The sequence below is a fragment of the Pelecanus crispus genome, chromosome 27 (genome assembly GCF_030463565.1).
Source record: "Pelecanus crispus isolate bPelCri1 chromosome 27, bPelCri1.pri, whole genome shotgun sequence".
In the NCBI taxonomy this organism is placed as follows: domain Eukaryota; kingdom Metazoa; phylum Chordata; class Aves; order Pelecaniformes; family Pelecanidae; genus Pelecanus; species Pelecanus crispus.
This window is the reverse complement of record NC_134669.1, coordinates 1,821,884-1,841,711: the sequence shown is the minus strand read 5'-3', so window position 1 is coordinate 1,841,711 and position 19,828 is coordinate 1,821,884. Positions and strand designations below refer to the sequence as shown.

Below are 19,828 nucleotides of genomic sequence, written 5' to 3'. Positions count from 1 at the left end.
GGGTGCCACCAAGGGCCCAGGAGGGCCCCCAGGTGTTGGGGATCCAGGAGGGGACCCAGGTGTCCGGGTGTTGGGGGGACCCAAGCGTTGGGGTGCCACCAAGGGCCCAGGAGGGGCCCTGGGTGTTGGGGATCCAGGAGGGGACCCAGGTGTCCGGGTGTTGGGGGGACCCAGGCGTTGGGGTACCACCAAGGGTCCAGGAGGGCCCCCAGGTGTTGGGGATCCAGGAGGGGCCCCAGGCATCTGGGTCCTGCCCACCCCCACCCCACGATCCAGGAAGGTCATGGGTGTCCCCTGGCGTCCCCCCATTCCCCGTCGCATCCCCCCCTCAGGTATCCCTCCCCGCCCCCCCCATGCAGTGTTGCAACTCCCGGTGGCCCCCTGCCAGCCGCCTTCCCCGAAATGAGGAAGGACCCAGGCGTCCGGGCAGCTCCTCCCCCCCACCCCCCACGTGGGTGCACCAAGGCATCCTGCGGTTCCCAGCCCCCAGCCAGGTGGACCCAAGGATCTGGGGGACCCCCCCCCCCCCCCCCAAGTTGGTCCCAGACTCCCTTGGCACGGGTGGGCCCAGGCAGACCCTCCCCAACACCCACCCAGGTGGACCCAGGCATCTGGGCCCCCCCCCCCTTGTACATGGGTGGACGCAGGCGTGTGGACCTCGTTGGCATGGGTGGACCCACGTGTCTAGGGTGCTGGTGTGGGTGGGCCCCGCCGTCCGGGCGCTGGTTACCCATTAACCAGCGGCGCCACCATAAAGGGACCCATCGGATCTCCCGTCCCCGTCCCCCCGCTACAGCCATGGGGGCTCTGGTGCCGCCCCTCCTCCTTGGCCTCCTGCTGCTGCATGCGGCCCCCACCCATGCCCAAATGTGAGTCATGGGGACCCCCACCCAACCCCCCCACCCATGGGACCACCCCCCCAGACCCAGATCCCCCATGTGCCCATGGGACTCCACCTGCCCGTTGGACCCCATCTTTTGGGACCCCCCACACACCTTGGGATTCACCTTAGGATCCTCATGGGATCCCCCCAACCCATTAGACCCCCCCCTCTTCTGGGACACCCTCCACCCCACCCATGGGATCCCTGCACCCTGAGATTCCCTCACCCATGGGATCTCCCACCCATAGGACCCCCTGGCTGGGACCAAATGGCTGGGACCCCCTCCCCAACCAAGACCCCCCACCCTAGATTGAACCCCCCTATGGCCAGGATCCCCCACCCTGAAGGACACCCCCATACCTGGGACCCCCTAAACCAGGACCCCCCTGTCTGGGACTCCCACCCTAACTGGGACCTCCTTGCCAGGGACCCCCAACCTGCCCGGGACCCCCCCTGACCAGGACCCCCACCCCAGACGGGAGCCACCTTTCCAGGCCCCCCCCAAGGATGGGTGCTGGAGGACAATGGGGGGATATTGGGGTGCATCAGGGGATTTGGGGTTGCTTCAGACCCATGGGGAAGATTGGGGGGTCCCTGGGCTGCCATAGGGTCCCAGGGTGCTGTGGGGGACAGACCGGGGGTCCCTAGGGTGCTGTGGGGACAGATTTGGTGGGGGGGTTCTGGGTTCTGTGAGGTTGCCAGGGTGCTCTGGGGGACCCTGTGCCAGCCCCCCGTGATGGCCGGTGTCCCCAGGGTGACGATGGTGACACCGGCGGTGTTGCGGCTGGAGACGGAGGAGCGGGTGGTGGTGCAGGCGCCAGGATTGACCGCCGCCGCCGAGGCCATCATCATGGTGCAGGACTTTCCCCTCAAGCGCCACATGCTCTACCAGACCAATGTGCCACTGCGCCCCGCTGACGGCATGTTGGCCACCCCCACCATCAAAGTACGTCACCACCCCCGTGTCACTTCCCTGCCGGTCACTGCCTCCTCCCGCCCCGGGGAGAGTGGCCCATGGGGCTCAACCCTATACGAGATGGTGGAGAATCTCCGTGAGGCTGGTGGGACCTGGGGGAGGGTGGTCACCACAGTGTCTTTGGGGATGGTTGCTCTGAGGTCCTTGGGGACAGTCACCCCGGGTCCCTGGGGACAGTGACTCCAGGGACTTTGGAGATGGTCACCCTATGATTAGAGGATGGTGGCCCCTGGGTCCATGGGGATGGTCACCTCTGGATCTTTGGGGACAGTCACCCCGGGTCCTTGGGGACAGTGACTCCAGGGACCTTGGAGATGGTCACCCTATGATTAGAGGATGGTGGCCCCTGGGTCCATGGGGATGGTCACCTCTGGATCTTTGGGGACAGTCACCCCGGGTCCCTGGGGACAGTGACTCCAGGGACCTTGGAGATGGTCACCCTATGATCAGAGGATGGTGGCCCCTGGGTCCATGGGGATGGTCACCTCTGGATCTTTGGGGACAGTCACCCCGGGTCCTTGGGGACAGTGACTCCAGGGACTTTGGAGATGGTCACCCTATGATTAGAGGATGGTGGCCCCTGGGTCCATGGGGATGGTCACCTCTGGATCTTTGGGGACAGTCACCCCGGGTCCTTGGGGACAGTGACTCCAGGGACCTTGGAGATGGTCACCCTATGATTAGAGGATGGTGGCCCCTGGGTCCATGGGGATGGTCACCTCTGCATCTTTGGGGACAGTCACCCCAGGCTCTTTGGACATGGTCACGCTATGATTAGAGGATGGTGACCCCTGGGTCTTTGATGATGGTCACCCTGGAGTCCTTGGGGACTGTCACCCAGCATCCTCAGCCCCGTTCCCTGGGCATGGGTGCCATCTGCTGTCCCTTGCCCTGTCCCTGTGGTGTAGGTGCCACCTGGTGTCCTCTGTCACCGCAGGTGTCAGCCAAGGCACTGCCACCGGCAACGGGGAAGCGGTTTGTCTCGGTGACGGCACGGGTGGGAGACGTGATCCTGGAGAAGGTGCTGCTGGTCTCACTCCAGAGCGGCTACATCTTTGTGCAGACCGACAAGCCCATCTACACCCCTGGCTCCACTGGTGTGTCCTTGGGGTGCTGGGTCTCACCATGGCATGTTGGGGTGCTGGTGGCACCTTGGGGTGTTGGGTCCCCTCCGCAGCACCTTGGGGTACCGACGTCCCATTAGGGGACCTCCCCATGATGTCCCCATTGGGGTCCAGCACCCATTTGGAGATACCCCCCAGCATCTCCGCTGGGACCCAGCACCCATTTTGGGGTCCAGCACCCATTTCTGGATGTCCGTGCACCATCCCAGCTCACCTTGTCCCCTGTGTCCCCTCCCAGTGCTCTGTCGCCTCTTCGCTATGGGCCACCTCCTGAACCCAGTGTCCAAGACGGTGATTGTGGAGATCAAGGTGGGTGCCTGCTGGGGACACAGGGACATGGGGACACAGACACCCATGCCACCGTCTCCAACCACTCCATGTCCCTTCAGACGCCTGATGATGTCATCATCAAGCAAGTGCCTGTGTCCTCGCCAACGAAGACTGGCGTCTTCTCCCTCAACCACAACCTGCCTGATGTCGTCAGGTTGGCACCACCTCCCAGGTTGGCCCGGGGACATCTGTGGCCCCGGGCTTGTCCCCTCACCCTGCCCCAACTTTTCCAGCCTGGGGACATGGACAATAATGGCCAAATTTGAAGAATCACCAGAACAGGTCTTCAGCAGCCAATTTGAAGTCAAGGAGTATGGTAAGGTGGGGTGGGGGTTCCCCAGACACCTGGGTCCCTTTTGTCTGTCCTGGATGCCCTGGTCCATTGGGTGTCCCTGCCACAGTGCTGCCAAGCTTTGAGGTGGTCATAGAGCCAGAGGAGAAGTTCCTCTACATCGACCGGAAGGAGGATTTCCGGGTGTCCATCACAGCCAGGTGGGATGGGGACTCCAAAACTGCTCATTTTGGGGGGTGAAACCTGCATGGGTGGTGGTGTGAGGTGCAAAGTCCTCTGGGATGAGGGGGTAGCATGGATGCAGGGTGATGGGGGTGGTGGTGATGGTGACGGGGGTGATGGAGTGACAGGAGGACATGGGGATGTGGAGTGGCAGGGAGAGGGTGACGAGGACATGGGGCAATGGGGTGACAAGGTTGCATGACAAGGGGGTGTGGGGACATGGGGTGACAGTGATGTGGATGTGATGGGGCACATGGGGATGGGTTAACGGTGACAGTGATGGCTTGAACCCAGGTACCTGTATGGGAAGCAAGTGCAGGGGACAGCCTTCGCCCTCTTCGGCGTTATGGTGGATGACGAGAAGAAGAGCATCCCCCAGTCCCTGCAGCGTGTCCAGGTGACCCTGTCCTTGTCCCTGTCCCCATCCCTTATCCCTATTCCAGTCCCCTGTTAAGTTCTGTCCCCTGCTGAGCCCTGTCATCCCCTCCTCATCCCTGTCCCCATCCCTGTCTCATACTGAGCTCTGCCATCCCTTATCCCCATTCCCATCCCTGTCCCCATCCTGGTCCCCTGTCCCACTAACTCCATGCCGCAGGTGACCGACGGGGACGGGGAAGCCACGCTGTCCATGGCCAACCTGCAGCAGCGATTCCCAAACCTCCAGGAGCTGGTGGGACATTCACTCTACGTCTCCGTCACCGTACTCACCGAGTCAGGTGTGCAGGGGAATCATGGGGACACAGGGGACTTGGGGGGATAAGGACAGCAGGGACGTGTGAGGCCACAGGATCTATGTCTCTGCCAGTCTTCAGTATGGGGACATAGGGAGATGGGGACAGCAGTGGCATGTGGGGCTGGGGACATGTGGGGCTGGGAACAGCAGACGATGGAGAGAGATGGGGTTGGGGACAGCAAGGATGAGGACAGGTGGGGTTGGGGACAGCAAGGATGAGGACAGGTGGGGATGGGGACATCTGGGGCCACCCAAGGTCAGACAGGGCTGTCCCTGGAGGGACTGGGAGCCCTGTCCTGGCGCAGGGTGACATGGCCGTTCCCGTGGCCACCGCAGGCAGTGACATGGTGGAGGCACAGCGCACTGGCATCCACATCGTGACGTCCCCGTACACCATCCACTTCACCCACACCCCCAAGTACTTCAAGCCGGGGATGCCCTTTGATCTGATGGTAATGGCGTCTGGGGACAGGGTTGGGGACGGTGGTGGCATTGGCCCACAGGACCCCCATGGTACCAGGGTCCCCAGCATCAGGATGGGTATGGGGCAGGCCTGGGGGTTTGTGAGTGGAGGAGACTTGGGGACTAGGGTCTGTCCCCATGCCATATAACTGTGTCACCTGGAGAGGGCCTGGGGACCGTGGTCTGTCCCTATGTCACCTGGATGGCACCAGGTGACATGTCCCTCATGCCACATCCCCGTGTAATGTCCTCATGTCACACCGCATCCCCTGCAGGTCTATGTCACTAACCCAGATGGGTCCCCAGCTCCACGTGTCCCCGTCAAGGCTGAAGGCTTCCAGGGTCTCGTCTCCACCCAGCGTGATGGCACAGCCAAGCTGGTCCTCAACATGCCGGCCAACAAAGACAGTGTCCAAATCACTGTGAGTGGGGATAGGTACTGGGGTGGCCTTGGAACTGGGGTGGCCAAGGTGGGCTGAGGACAGAGGTGGCTGAAGTGACCTGGGGGTTGGGTTTGCTGAGACAACCAAGGTGGCTGAGATGTTCAGGGTGACCTAGGACCATGGCCAGCATGGTCACCATTGACCAAGGGCCAGGACAGCAGGACTGGGGGACCAGGATGGCCGTACATCCATGGTGGCCAAGGGTCGGGGCCACCTCAGTCACCATTGACCAAGGACCAGGATGGCCAAGGTCAGGGGGACCAGCATGGCTGAGATGACTGTGGTGATCAAGATGTCCAGAGTGACCAAGGACCAGGGCTATCCTGGTCACCGTTGACCAAGGAGCAGGATGGCTGGTGTCAGGGAGACCATGGCGGCCAACACAATTGTGTTGACCAAGACATCTAGGGTGATCAAGGACTAGGATGGCCAAGGTCAGGGAGACTGGCAGAGATGTCCATAGCAGCCAAGGTGTCCATGGTGGCCTGCAGCCAGGGTCAGCCTGGTTCACCAGTGACCAAGAACCAGGATGGCCAAGGTCAGGGGGATGGGAGTGGCGGAGATGCTCAGGGTAGCCAAGGGCCAGGAGGGCCAATGTCAAGGGGACCAAGGTGGTTGAGTTGACCAGAGTGGCCAAGACATCCAGGATAACAGAGGTGATCAAGTTGACCAAGGAGATGATCACCATTGACCAAGGACCAGTGCAGCAGGGGTCAGGGAGACCAGGACAGCCAAGACCTCTACCATGCCAAGACCTCCATGCTGACCCCTGCTCAGGTCCACGCTTCTCCCTGTTGACCAAGTACCACTGTGTCTCCTGTGTTGCAGGTGTGGACAGACCAGGTGGGGCTGCCTCACAGCCGCCAGACCTCGCGGAAGATGACTGTCGAAGCTTACCACAGCCAGGGTGGTTCCGGCAACTTCCTCCACCTGGCCGTGGGGGGCACCGAGCTACAGCCTGGCGACAACCTCGCCGTGAACTTCCACCTCAAGAGCAACAACAATGCCGTCCGTGACTCTGTCCCATACTTCACCTACCTGGTGAGAGTGCTTGGCCTCTGCCAACCAGCTGCCCCCCATCTTGGGGACCTAGGTGTCCAGGTGCCCTCTAACCCTGCCTTTCCTTGCCCACCACAGATCATGAGCAAGGGACACATCGTCCATGTCGGGCAACAGCGGCATGAGGCCGGCCAGACCCTGGTCACCATGTCGCTGCCAGTGACGGCTGACCTCATACCCTCCTTCCGCATCGTGGCCTACTACTATGTGATGCCTGGCGAGATTGTTGCTGACTCCGTCTGGGTTGATGTCCAGGACACTTGCATGGGCACCGTGAGTGTGTCCCCACTGTCCTAGGGGTCAGGGGAGCCCCTGGGAGCATTAGCTTGGCCTTGGAGGTGGCTTGGGTGACCCTTGAGGTGACCCTTGGAAGGGCTTGGGTGGTCTTTCAGGGGCATGGGTGGCCCATGATGGGGATTGGGTGTCACTTAGCTGGTTTGGATAATCCATGAGGGGCTTGGGCATCTCATGAGGGGCCTTGGGTGACCCAGGTGGCCCACTGATGGTCCAGACATTCCATGGTGGAGGGCACAGCCATCAGCTACCCCTGGAGGACTCCAACACCCTGTGGGATTGGGGTTCCCCCATGGGGCAGCTCCTGGGGACGTGGTGAAGGTTGGTTTTGGGCATCCTGTGGACATGACCCCCTCTCCCCATGTCCCCCGGCAGCTGGTGGTGAAGGGAGCAACAGAGGCTGACAACCGGGTGCGCAAACCGGGGACACCCATGCGGTTGCGCATCGAGGGTGACCACAATGCCCGTGTGGGGTTGGTGGCCGTGGATAAGGGCGTCTTTGTCCTCAGCAAGAAGAACAAGCTTACCCAGTCCAAGGTGGGTGTCTGGGTCCCCGTCTCCGCTGTCCCCGGGTGGTGGCAGTGGTTGTCATGGTTTTCGCCCATTGGCCGCAGGTTTGGGACACGGTGGAGAAGGGTGACATCGCCTGCACCCCAGGCAGCGGGAGAGACAACGTGGGTGTCTTTGCTGATGCTGGCCTCAGCCTGATCACCAACGTGAAGATTGCCACACCACAGCGAGCAGGTAGGGGACATGCTGGGGACTGGGACAACCTGGGGTGGCACCTTGGGGATGGGGTAGGTGACACCTTGGGGATGTGGCACTTCAAGGATGGGGGAGTGTAACACTTCAGGGATGGGGGATGTGTCCCCTGGGCTTTGGGATGTGACAACTGATGTCAAGGGGAAATGACACCTGGGTTTGGGGCTGTGACACCGTGAGGTCCTGACCTGTGTCCTCTCCCTCCCCAGATGTCCAGTGTCCCCAGCCTGCGAAACGCAAGCGCCGCTCCCTGCAGCTCATGGAGTACAAAGGCACCAAGGGTAGGTGGCACTGGGAGTGTCCCATGTCCCCAAGAACACTGAAACGTCCTGTGCCCCTGGGGACACCAGATTGTCCCATGTCCCTGAAGATAAGAAGGTGTCCCAGGTCCCCAAGGGACACCAGAACATCCCATGTCCCAGTCAATACCAGTGTCCCATGTCCTTGAGGGACACCAGTGTCCCAGGTCCCTGAGGGACACCAGAGCATCCCCATGTCCCAATCAATAGCAGTGTCCCATGTCCCTGAGGGACATCAGAGTGTCCCATGTCCCTGGTGATACCACAGCATCCCATATCCCAATGAATACCAGCATCCCATGTCCCTGAGGGACAACAAAGTGTCCCATGTTCCTGGTGATACCACAGCATCCCATAACCCAAAGGACACCAGAGTGTCCCATGTCCCTCATGGCCCTCAGGTCAGGGGCTTTGGGACTTGGTGCCAGTTGCATGCCTCGGTGCTGGCAGCGGCTGAGTACACGGACAAGGCGCTGCGCAAGTGTTGTGAGGACGGCATGAAAGAAAACCCCATGGGCCACAGCTGTGAGCACCGGACCAACTACATCCAGGAGGGAGAAGCCTGCATCAAGGCCTTCCTTGACTGCTGCAAATACATCAAGGGCATCCGCGACCAGAAGCAGCGCGAGCTCTACCTTGAGCTGGCTCGAAGCAAGTCCTGGGCAATGGTGGGATGATGGCGGGGTTGGTGGTTGGGTGAAGCTTGGGTGAAGCTTACGTGAAGCTTAAGTGAAGCTTGGGTGAAGGTCAGGTGAACCTCAGGCATTGTTTGTGCTATCCTTGGGCAATACTTGGATGAATTTTGGGCAATGCTTGGGTGAAAGTTGGGTGATGCCTAGACGATGCTTGGGCAAAACAAGGGTGGTGATTGGATGATGCTAGGGTGATACTAGCTCCACCCAGGGGTGAAGCCCCTGAAGTCATGGTTGAGAGGGACACTGCCCCCACCAGGTGAGGAGGATGATGACTTCCTGGGTGACGAAGACATCACCTCACGGAGTCTCTTCCCGGAGAGCTGGCTGTGGCAGGAGGACTCGCTGACGGACCCGCCCAATGAGCTGGGGTGAGCCCTGTGCCCTTGTCCCACTCCCCCTCCACTCCATGGGTCAACTTGAGCATCATTACGTCCTCCCTGTCCAGCTCTGGACACTGCCTTGCCCAGTCTGGAGACCAGCTATGATGCCCCCCCAAGTCCAGAAAGGGCCACCTTTGACCACCTGGTGCTTCCTTGGGCCAGCTATGTCACCTTGGTCCAGTTCAGGGGCCATCTACAACCCCCTGGTCTAGCTTGAAGACCAGCTATGACTGCTCCTACTCCAGCCTGGTGGCTGGTTACACCTCCCTAGCCTGGCTTGGGGCCGGTTATGACCCCCTTGGTCATTCCCATCCTCTCCAGAATCTCCACAAAGATTGTGCCTGTGTACCTGAAGGACTCTATCACCACGTGGGAGGTCCTGGCTGTCAGCCTCTCACAGACCAAGGGTACGTGATGGAGTAGGACAGTGTCCCTGGGGATCAAAGGAATCCCCCAAACCTTGGGGGTGGTTCCTGGGACTTGAAGGCTACCCTAAAGCCTGGCAGGTTTCCTTGGGGTTTGAGGGATATCCAAAATTTTAGAAGGGTTCATAACACTGGAGAGGTGCCTCAAACTTTGGGGAGATCCCCCAAAGCTTGGTGGCAGTCCTTGGGACTTGAAGGATCACCTAAGCCTTGGGAGGACTCCATGGGACTTGAAGGATCTCCAAAAACCTTGGGGATGTCCCTGGCACGCAAGGGGCCCAGCAAGCCCATAAGCCTGAACTCCATGTCCCTGGGGGCCACCCCACAGGGCTGTGCGTGGCTGACCCCTATGAGATCACGGTGATGAAGGACTTCTTTATCGACCTGCGCCTGCCCTACTCTGTGGTGAGGAACGAGCAGGTGGAGATCCGTGCCATCCTCTACAACTACTGGACAGAAGAAATCGAGGTTAGCAGGGGACCCACGCCTGGGCTTCTGGGGAGTCTGCGGCTGCCTGAACCCCACGGCCAACATCTCTGTGCCCTGCAGGTGCGCGTGGAGCTGATGCACAACCCAGCCCTGTGCAGCGCCTCCAGCTCCAAGAAGCGCTACCGGCAGACCCTCACGCTGAGACCCCAGTCATCGTGGGCTGTGCCCTTCGTCATTGTGCCCTTGCAGCTGGGGCTGCATGACGTTGAGGTGAAGGCAGCCGTCCGGGGCAGCTTAGTGGCTGACGGTGTCAAGAAGAAGCTGAAAGTTGTGGTGAGTGGCAATTGCTGCTCATGGCGTCCACCACATGGTGCCACCTCCATCCCTGAGATGTCCCCAGCAGGCTATCCCTGTGACATCCCTGTCTCCACTTTCATCCTGGTGTTGATACCCAGGGATGAAGGATCCTCCCCCCAGGATGCTCTGGTGTGGTCTCCTGGGCTCTCCCAGTTTGTCCCATGACCTGGGGGTGCTGGTTTACACTGGGACACCTTTCCTGGACAACCTAGAGAGGTTGGGAAGGGGGGACCCAAAACCAGCCCAACCTTTAACTTTGGACTCTCACCTCTGCAGCCCGAAGGGATGAGGTTGGAGAAGACAGTGAAGATAGTTGAGCTGGACCCTAAGACGAAGGGAGTCAGTGAGTGGCCCTGGCTGGTCTTGGGGATGTCTTAGCCCCATGGAGATGTCCCATTGAGAGAAGGATCTGGGGCATCTCAGGGGACAAAGGAAGACTCCCTGTGGGTCTGGGACATCTTGGGGGATGAAGGATATACCACCAAGGGTAGGGCTGGGGGATCTTGGGGGACAAGGGATGTACCACTGTCGGGCTGGGGCACCTCGGGGAATGGGGGATGTTCTGCTGTGGGTCTGGGGCATCTCTGGGGACAAGGGACATCCTGCTATAGAGCTGGGGCATCTCAAGGGAGAAGGGACATCCTGGTATGGCTCTGGAACATCTTGAGGGACAAGGACATCTTACTGCAGATGTGGGGCACGGCTGGGTCACCTCAGGGTCGGGGGGGACATGAAGGATTTGGGGTCACCCATCTCATCCTGACCTCCCTGCCCCACAGACGGTGTACAGGAAGAGAAGGTGAAGGCAACAAACCTCTCTGATATTGTCCCCAACACTGAGTCAGAGACCAAAGTCAGCATCCAAGGTGAGAGCAGGGGAAGGGACACACGTGCGGATAAGCTGGGAGGTGGCGGGACACTCCCGGTTTCATGTCTCCCTTCTTCTGGTCCAGGCAACCCTGTGTCCATCATGGTGGAGAAAGCCATCGATGGGAGCAAGCTGAAGCACCTCATCGCAATACCGTCGGGCTGTGGGGAGCAGAACATGATCGGGATGACGCCCCCTGTCATTGCCACCCACTACCTGGACAGCACGTTGCAGTGGGAAACCCTCGGTGTTGATCGCCGCATTGAGGCCATCGAGTTGATTAAAAAGGGTAAGAGCATCCCCCAAAGGGTGGGAGCATCCCCTGGTTTCCTCTCTTGGGGTTCAAAATGTCACCATCATCCAAGGTGCTGAAGAAACCTGCAACTTTGAAGAAGACATGGGTTGGGTGCTACCAGTTTGGGGATTTCTAGAGCTACTGGTTTGCGCTGGAATGTGCTCTGGAGTGGGCTGGTGGCCTGAAGCTACCTCAGCTTGGCTGCATGCTCCTTGTGTTGGCCAATGGCTGGAGGGCATTGGTGGCCTGAAGCCACTCCCGGGTGCTCCTTGTGTTGGCCAACCACCGTCTCCTCACCAGGTTACACCCAACAACTTGCTTTCCGGAAACCTGACGGCTCCTATGCCGCCTTCAAGGACCGCCCAGCAAGCACCTGGTGAGGGTCATGTTGCCACCAGCCCGCGGGTCCGAGTGAAAGCGTTGGACATGACACTAAGGTCCTCCTGTCCCCAGGTTGACAGCCTACGTGGCCAAAGTCTTTGCCATGGCCATCAAGCTGATAGACATTGAGCCTGAGGTGGTTTGTGGTGCTTTGAAATGGCTCATCCTGGAGAAGCAGAAGCCAGATGGGATTTTCCAGGAAGATGCTTATGTTATCCATAAGGAGATGGTGGTATGGGAGGATCCAAACCCTCTCCCTGCTGGTGGCCAAAGCCCTGTTGGCTCGAGGATGGGCTTTTGGAATGAGCTGTGGGGAAAGGACTATGATGGGTGGCAGGGACGGGTGTTGGGTGGACAGAGCTTGTTGTGAAAACCACAATCCTGAGGTTTTTTTCCCTCCGTTTTGTCACTCAGGGAGGCTACCAGGGTGCCGAGCCCGAGGTGTCACTGACAGCCTTTGTCCTCATCACACTGCAGGAGGCTCGGGAGATCTGCAAGGACCGTGTCAATGTGAGTAGCCCAGTCCTCAACGCGACATGGGGAGAGGGGGGACAACCGGCACCTGTCACGTAGAAGGACAAGATGAGGTGCCCAACCCTTACAGCAGCCACCTGAGAATCCAAACTTACCATCCTTTCTGCCCAGAGCTTGGAAGGGAGCATCACCAAAGCTGCTGAATACCTTTCCCGGAGGTACCAGTCACTGGCCAGACCCTACACGGTGGCCCTGACCTCCTATGCCTTGGCCATGGCGGGGAAACTCAAAAGCGAGAAAATTCTCATGAAGCATTCTAAAGGTGACGTCTCACCAGGGGGGACAAAACTTGGCGGGGGGGGGAGGGAGAGGTAATTATGGGTTACCTGGTGGGGGGAGAAATCATCCCTAAAGGGTGCTGAGGGACCGATGTCACCCCAGAGGGCAATCGTTGGGAGGAACGCAATGCCCGTACCTACAACATCGAGGGGACGTCCTATGCGTTGCTGGCCTTGCTGCAAATGGAGAAGTCGGAGATGGTGGGGCCAGTGGCCCGCTGGCTTGCCCAGCAGAATTACTTTGGTGGTGGCTACGGATCCACTCAGGTGGGCTATGGACCCCCCTGGCACCCATGGGTGCTGTCCTCGCACCCGCTGCCATGGGGAAGGGGTCCCCATGGAAGATAGGGGTTGAGGGCTTTGTTGGGGGTTGAGAGGTCACCTTGTGGCCCTGGAGACTCCAGGGACATGGCATGTCTCTTGGGGGATACCTCTGGTCCCATGGGACCCCAAAAGCATTGGGGGACCCCTCAGGGCTTGGGAGTAACCTCAGGGTCCTTGGGATGCCCCAGGGACATGGCATGTCCTTGGGGAACACCCCTGGTCCCACGGGATCTCACGGGCTTTGGAAAAACCAAAAGGGGGGACACCCCAGTCCCTGGGGACACCTCTAGACCCTGGGGACCCTCAGGGGACACATCCTGTCCCTGGGGGACACCTCTGCTCCATAAGACGCCCAAGGGTATGTTCCAGGTGATATCAGGTGGCCCCAGGACTTGGGGTCACCCCGGGCTCAGTGCCACCCAGGGGACTTTGGGGATGCTCCAGATGGTGTCCCCAAGCCCTGGTGACACAGGTGTCCCTGCAGGCCACCATCCTGGTATTCCAAGCGTTGGCCCAGTACCAGGTGTCAGCTCCGCGGCAGCTCGAGATCAACCTTGACGTGTCGGTGCTGCTGCCGCGCCGTGCCAATGCCGTGACCTACCGCATCGAGGCCCGTAACGCCCTGGTGGCACGCTCTGCCGAGGTACTGGCGCCCTTGTCACCATTGTCACCGTCACCATCAGGACCATGGGGATGCAGCACTGCTTGCCCTGCTGTTGCTGTCCATGGGATGTCCCTGTCCCCTCTGTGTCTCTTCATGTGCCAGGACAATCTTGTCCCCTCGCTATGGCCTCGGGTGTCCCTGTCCCTTCCATGTCCTCTTCATGTCCTGTCCCCTCTGTGTCCTTCCAAGGTTCGGGATGTCTCTGCCATGTCCCTCCATGTCCCAGGCTGATCTTGTCCCCTCCCTTGCTGTGACCTGGAATGTCCCTGTCCCCTTTGTGTCCCTCCACGTCCTCTGATTTCCTTGTCCCCTCCATGTCCTTCAGTGTCCCTGTCCCCTTTGTGTCTTGCAATGCTGTTGTCCCCTCCATCTCCTGGGATGTCCCTGTCCCTTCTACACCCCCTCCGTGTTCCAGCATGACTCCATGGCCCAGGATGCCCCATGCCTTCCGTGTCCCTCCCAGGGGATGTCCCTGTCCCTCCCCAGTGTCCCCTCTCCCCACAGACCAAGTTCAACGAGGACTTCACGGTGAAAGCTCAGGGCACAGGCAAGGGGACGATGACAGTGGTGACCATCTACAATGCCAAGGTCCCCGACAAGGACAACAAGTGTGAGAGTTTCGACCTGCAGGTGCAGGTGGAGGATGTGAAGGCAGGTGAGTCCCCCCCGTACCCCCTCATGTCCTCACTATGTCCCCCTGTATCCCTCCCCATGTCCTCTCTGTGTACCGTCCATGGCACCCCATGTTGCCTTCGATATCCCCCATGTCCCCTCATTGTCCCCATGTCCCCCCACAGGCAAGGAACAGGAAGGCATCGTCCGCTCCATCAAGCTCAACATCTGCACCAGGTAGGACAGGTTGGGGATGTCAGGGACATCAGGGACATTGGAGATAGGGAGGGGAATGGAGATGCTGGGGACAGGGACATCAGGGAAAAGGATGGGGATGTTGGGGACAAACAGGGCTCAGCCCCACCTTGTCCCGTAGGGATCTTTGGGAACAGAGACACCAGGGATGGGGATGCTGGGGACAGTAGGGCAGTTGGGGACAGGTGGGTGGCCTCAGCCCTGTCCCAACAGGTACCTGGGCAACGTGGATGCCACCATGTCCATCCTCGACGTCTCCATGCTCACGGGCTTCTCGCCTGACATCCAGGACCTGAGGAGGGTGAGTGCAGGGACACAGGGACACACGGGAGACGCAGCACTTTTCATCTTTGTGCCATCGTGTCCGACCATGTCCCCACATCTCCCTAACCCCCATGTGTGTCCCCCATATCCTTCTGTCCCCACATCCCCATGTGTCCCCATGTGTCACTGTGTCCCCATATTCCCCTGTGCCACTGCATCCCTGTGTCCCTGCCTTTCCCTCCATGGCCATGTGTCCCCGTGTCCCCATGTCCCCCTGTGTCCCCACATCTCTGCAAGTCCCCTGCATACTGCCATGGCCACACATCCCTGCATGTTCCATGTGGCCAACATCACCATGTCCCTATGTGCCCCTGTGCCCATACATCCCGTATCCTGATGCGGTTGCGTGTCCCCATGTGTCCCTGCATGTCCTGCATGCCCGGTGTCACCGTGTCCCTGTCCCCAGCTCACGGAGGGGGTGGACAGGTACATCTCCAAGTTTGAGATCGACCAAGCACTGTCGGAGCGCAGCAACCTCGTCATCTACCTCGACAAGGTGGGGACACGGGGAACGTGGGGGGCGTGAGGGACATGAGGATGGGGACAAGATAAGACAGGATGGGGACGTGATAAGACAGGTATGGGGACAAAATGGGACAGGGATGGGAACAGGGACACGATGGGACAGGGATGGGGACATGATAAGATGGGGATGAGGACAGGGACAAGATGGGACAGGGATGGGGACAGGGTGGGGACAGGGACAAGGATGGGCATAGGATGGAGTTGGGGACATGGGCAGGGACAGGATGGGGACAGGGATGAGGATGAAGCTGGGGACACGGGTGGGGACAGGATTGAGACAAGGATGAGATGGGGATGCAGGTGGGATTGGGGACGTGGATAGGGACCGGAATGGGGACAGAGATGGGAATGAAGTTTGGGACATGGATGGGGAAGAAGTGGGGACGGGAAAAGGGTCTCAGGGGTGGGGACAGGGACAGGGATGGGTCAAGGTCATGGATAGGGACAGCATGGGGACATGGCTGGGGACAGGACCAGGCTGGGTGTTGGGGCACTGACTCCCAGCCTGGCTGACTGCCATCCCCATGTCTCTGTGTCCCCGTGTCCCCAGATCTCGCACAAGGCCCAGGAGTGCTTTTCCTTCAAAGCCCACCAGCGATTCCAGGTGGGCTTGATCCAGCCCGCGGCCGTCACGGTCTACAGCTACTACAAGATCGGTGTGCCCCATGTCCCCTTGTGTCACCCTCATGTCTCCTCCATTCCCACGCTCTCCTCTGTGCTCCCTGCTTCCACAAAGTCCTCTCTGTGTCCTCCCTCTGTGTCCCCTCCTGTCCCTTTGCCCACCATGTCCCTGCTGATCTTCTCCCCATGCCTGTGTCCCCATGTCTCCCCGTGTCCCCATGTCCCCTTGTATCTCCTGCTGACCCTCTCCCTCCACGTGTCACCACTCTGTCCCCACATCTCCCAGTGGTCCCTTGTGTCCCCCACCTCGTGTCCCCTCATGTCCCTGTGTCCCTGCAGATGACCGCTGCACCCGTTTCTACCATCCGGAGAAGGACGATGGGCAACTGAGCAAGATCTGCTACGGGGACGTGTGCCACTGCGCTGAAGGTGAGATGGGGACACAGAGACACAGGGACAGACTGGGTCAACACCCCTACCGTGATGGGACACATCATGGCTGTGATGGGACACGTCACTGACAAGACAGGATATGTCATGACTGTGATGGAGTCATGTCCTTGCTATGGTGGAACATGTCCCTGCTATGGCGGGACATGTCACTACCACAATAGACCTTGTCATGGCCGTGTCCCCATGTCCCCACAGAAAACTGCTTCATGCGGCACAAGCTAGAAGTCCCGATCACCGTCAACCAACGCATTGAGCGTGCCTGCGAGCCGGGAGTTGACTACGGTGGGACATGGGGGACGTGGGGGGACATGGGGTCATGGAAGGATAGTGGGGGAGATGGGGTCATGGGGGGAGTTGGGGCACACAGAGGGGTTGTAAAGGATATGGATGGGGACACGAAGGGCCATAGAAGAACATGAGGGGCATGGAGAGACAGGAGGGGACAGGGGGACATGGACGGACAAGAAGGACAGGTGGGGATGTAGAGGGACATGGGGAGGAAAGGGGGGGACAGAGGGCCCCCCACATGCTGAAGGGCCACCGTGGTGTGGGGTGCTGTCTAGGGGTGGAGGTGACACGGTGATGTCCCCCTCCCCAGTGTACAAGGTGAAGCTGATGGCAACGGAGCACTCGCCGTCCCATGACAACTACTTCATGACCATCCTCTCCATCATCAAGATGGGTATGAGCACCCCAGTGGTGGGGGACAAAGCCACCCTGAGGGACATGGTGGGGGTCACCTAGGGCTGGGGACAGCCAGGGATAGGGACACCCAGGTGGGTTGGTGTCACTAGGGTGGCTTGGGAGTCCCCAGGTGGGTTGGCATCACCCAACGGTGCTGGGGACACCTGCTGGGAAGGGGCACCCAGGTGGGTTGGTGTCACTTAAGGGTGCTGGGGACACCCATGAGGGCTGGTGTCACCCAGGTGGAGTGGAGACATCCAAAGGTGCGGGGGAAAGCTGGAGGGAGCTAGTGACACCAGTGGGGTGGTGCCACCAAGGATGCCAGTGGTTCCCTGGGGATTGAGAGTCCCCACCGCGGGACATGGCAAAGTAGGTGTCCCTGTTGTGTTGGGGTGGAGGTGACATGTCACCTGTGTGTCCTCCCCTGGGACAGGCACCGATGAGGCCCCAGCAGGAAGCAACCGGACCTTCGTGAGCCACCGGCAGTGCCGAGACGCTTTGAGGCTCCAGATCGGCGAGGACTACCTGATCTGGGGGATGGCCAGCGACCTGTGGGACACTGGCAGACGGTAGGGACATGGGGCCACGTGTGGGGACAAGGATGGGGCCACATCTGTGGGGACACGGGAACGCAGGAACATGAGACATGGGACACTGGGGACATGGGTGGATGGGACATGGGGACACAGAGACACATGGACATGGTGACACTGGCACCCAAGTACACAAGCGCATCCCCCCGAAGCCCAAGATTCTCCAGTGTCTTGTACAGGGTTGTGCACCCCATTGTCCATCCCTGTGTGTCCCACCCCCCAGGGTACCACCCCCTTCTGACCCATGTCCCCTCTGTCTCCTTGCTGTCTCCAGCTTCTCCTACTTCATCAGCAAGGACACGTGGCTGGAGGCATGGCCCTCGGAGGCGGCGTGCCAGGAGCCCGACCTGCAAACCCTCTGTCAAGACTTCGTTGAGTTCGCCGAGTCCATGACCATGTTCGGGTGTCCATCCTGAGCGAGTGCCCCCCACCCATGGGTGCCCCCCACGCTGCTGCCCCTTCTTGCCCCCCTTTTTTGGAGTTAAAAAAAAGTCCTTTCTGACAGCCTGGCTCTGGATCTGCATGGTGGGGTGTCACATGTGGGGGACACTGTAGGGGATGACGGATCATGGGGACACCATAGGGGACAACAGGGTGGTGAGGCCTTCATAGTTATCATGGGGACGTTGTAGGGGACAAGAGGGTGGTGGAGACACCGTAGGGGATGATGGGGGTCATGGGGGACACCACAGGGGCCGTGGAGACTCTGTAGGGGATGACAGGCCTATGGGGGTCCTGTAAGGGATGATGGGATCATGGGGACCCCGTAGGGGACAACAGGCTCGTGAAGACTCCATAGGGGACAACGGAGTTGTGGGGACTCCATAGGGGTCATGGGGACTCTGTGGGTGCCACTGGAGTTGGGAGGACCCCACAGGGGACGTGGGCGCTCCATAGGGGATGATGGTGTCATGGAGACTCTTTGTGGATGTGAGGACCCTGCAGGGGATGCCAGGGTCATGGGGACACCACAGGGGACAACAGGGCTCTGGAGACTTCATAGGTGTCATGGGGACTTCATAGGGGACAACAGGATCATGTGGGCTCTGCAGGGGACATGGGTGCTCCATAGGGGACAACAGGGTCTTGGAGGTATCACAGGGGATGTGAGGAGGGAAGAGCGGCTGGAAAGCTGCCTGGCAGTAAAGGACCTGGGGGTGTTGGCTGACAGCCAGCTGAGCATGAGCCAGCAGTGTGCCCAGGTGGCCAAGGAGGCCAACAGCATCCTGGCTCGTGTCAGGGATAGTGTGGCCAGCAGGAACAGGGCAGGGATCGTCCCCCTGTGCTCGGCGCTGGTGAGGCTGCACCTCAAATTCTGTGTCTTGTTTTGGGCCCCTCAGTACCAGAAGGACATTGGGGTGCTGGAGCGTGTCCAGAGAAGGGCAACGGAGCTGGGGAAGGGTCTGGAGCACAAGGAGAATGGTCTGGAGAACTTGTGGGGAGCGGCCAAGGGAGCTGGGGTTGGGTGGTCTGGAGAAGAGGGGGCTGAGGGGAGACCTCATCGCTCTCCCCAACTCCCTGACAGGAGGGGGCAGGGAGGGGGGTGGGCTCTTCTCCCAAGGAACCAGCGATGGGACGAGAGGAGATGGCCTCAAGCTGCGCCAGGGGAGGCTGAGATTGGATATTGAGAAGAATTTCTTCACGGAAAGAGCGGTCAAGCGTTGGAAGGGGCTGCCCAGAGAGGTGGGGGAGTCCCCAGCCCTGGAGGGGTTCAAAAACCGGGCAGAGGTGGCACTGGGGGCCATGGTTTAGTGGCCATGGGGGTGTTGGGGTGACGTTGGGCTGATGATCTGAGAGCTCCTGTCCAACCTTAGCCATTCCTGGTCTGACTTCATGGAAAAATGATCCAAGCCAGGAACATGAAATTATGGCTCTGCCCTTAAGTGGTTTGGTGGTGGGCTTGGCAGTGCCAGGTCAATGGTTGGACTGGGTGATCTTCAAGGGCTTTGCCAACCTCAACGATTCGATGAGTCGATGATTCAATGACTCCACAGGTGATGACAGGTCTGTGGGAACCTGTAAGGGACGACGGGGACTCTGCAGGGGACACCAGCATTGTGAAGACTCTGTAGGAGACCACGGGATCGTGGAGGTCTTACAGGGAATGCAGGGGTTGTAGGGATTCCGTAGGTGACCATGCATTCTTGTGAACTCCATAGGGGACCAGGGGGTCAAGAGGCCATGTGGGGCTTTACAGGGACTGTACAGGCTTCTCTGGGACCATACGGGCACCTATGGGACCGTGTGGGGCT

General features: G+C 59.8%; 1 protein-coding gene across 1 annotated transcript; it reads left to right on the top strand.

Moving 5' to 3' along the window:
* Window positions 1–798: 798 nt before the first annotated feature.
* Window positions 799–17,992, top strand: C3 (complement C3). Its single transcript, XM_075725216.1, has 40 exons — window positions 799–869; window positions 1,637–1,829; window positions 2,797–2,956; window positions 3,222–3,292; window positions 3,373–3,467; window positions 3,547–3,629; window positions 3,715–3,805; window positions 4,122–4,224; window positions 4,423–4,543; window positions 4,897–5,012; window positions 5,298–5,444; window positions 6,294–6,506; window positions 6,603–6,797; window positions 7,194–7,355; window positions 7,433–7,562; window positions 7,790–7,861; window positions 8,330–8,530; window positions 8,831–8,942; window positions 9,276–9,361; window positions 9,708–9,847; window positions 9,929–10,141; window positions 10,442–10,508; window positions 10,945–11,031; window positions 11,119–11,322; window positions 11,629–11,704; window positions 11,782–11,941; window positions 12,124–12,219; window positions 12,355–12,505; window positions 12,625–12,788; window positions 13,330–13,488; window positions 14,014–14,164; window positions 14,307–14,358; window positions 14,590–14,677; window positions 15,107–15,196; window positions 15,776–15,881; window positions 16,186–16,275; window positions 16,495–16,581; window positions 16,898–16,981; window positions 17,417–17,552; window positions 17,851–17,992. The coding sequence occupies exons 1-40, from the start codon at window positions 799–801 to the stop codon at window positions 17,990–17,992; spliced, it is 4,965 nt and encodes a 1,654-aa protein (XP_075581331.1).
* Window positions 17,993–19,828: the final 1,836 nt, after the last annotated feature.

Bases quoted from the DNA above. Each gene is read 5' to 3' on its own strand.
- C3 (XM_075725216.1), top strand. From the start codon at position 799: ATGGGGGCTCTGGTGCCGCCCCTCCTCCTTGGCCTCCTGCTGCTGCAT. The intron at 12,220-12,354 runs GTGAGTAGCCCA...CTTTCTGCCCAG, and splicing joins TCTGCAAGGACCGTGTCAAT to AGCTTGGAAGGGAGCATCAC. The intron at 17,553-17,850 runs GTAGGGACATGG...TGCTGTCTCCAG, and splicing joins CTGTGGGACACTGGCAGACG to CTTCTCCTACTTCATCAGCA.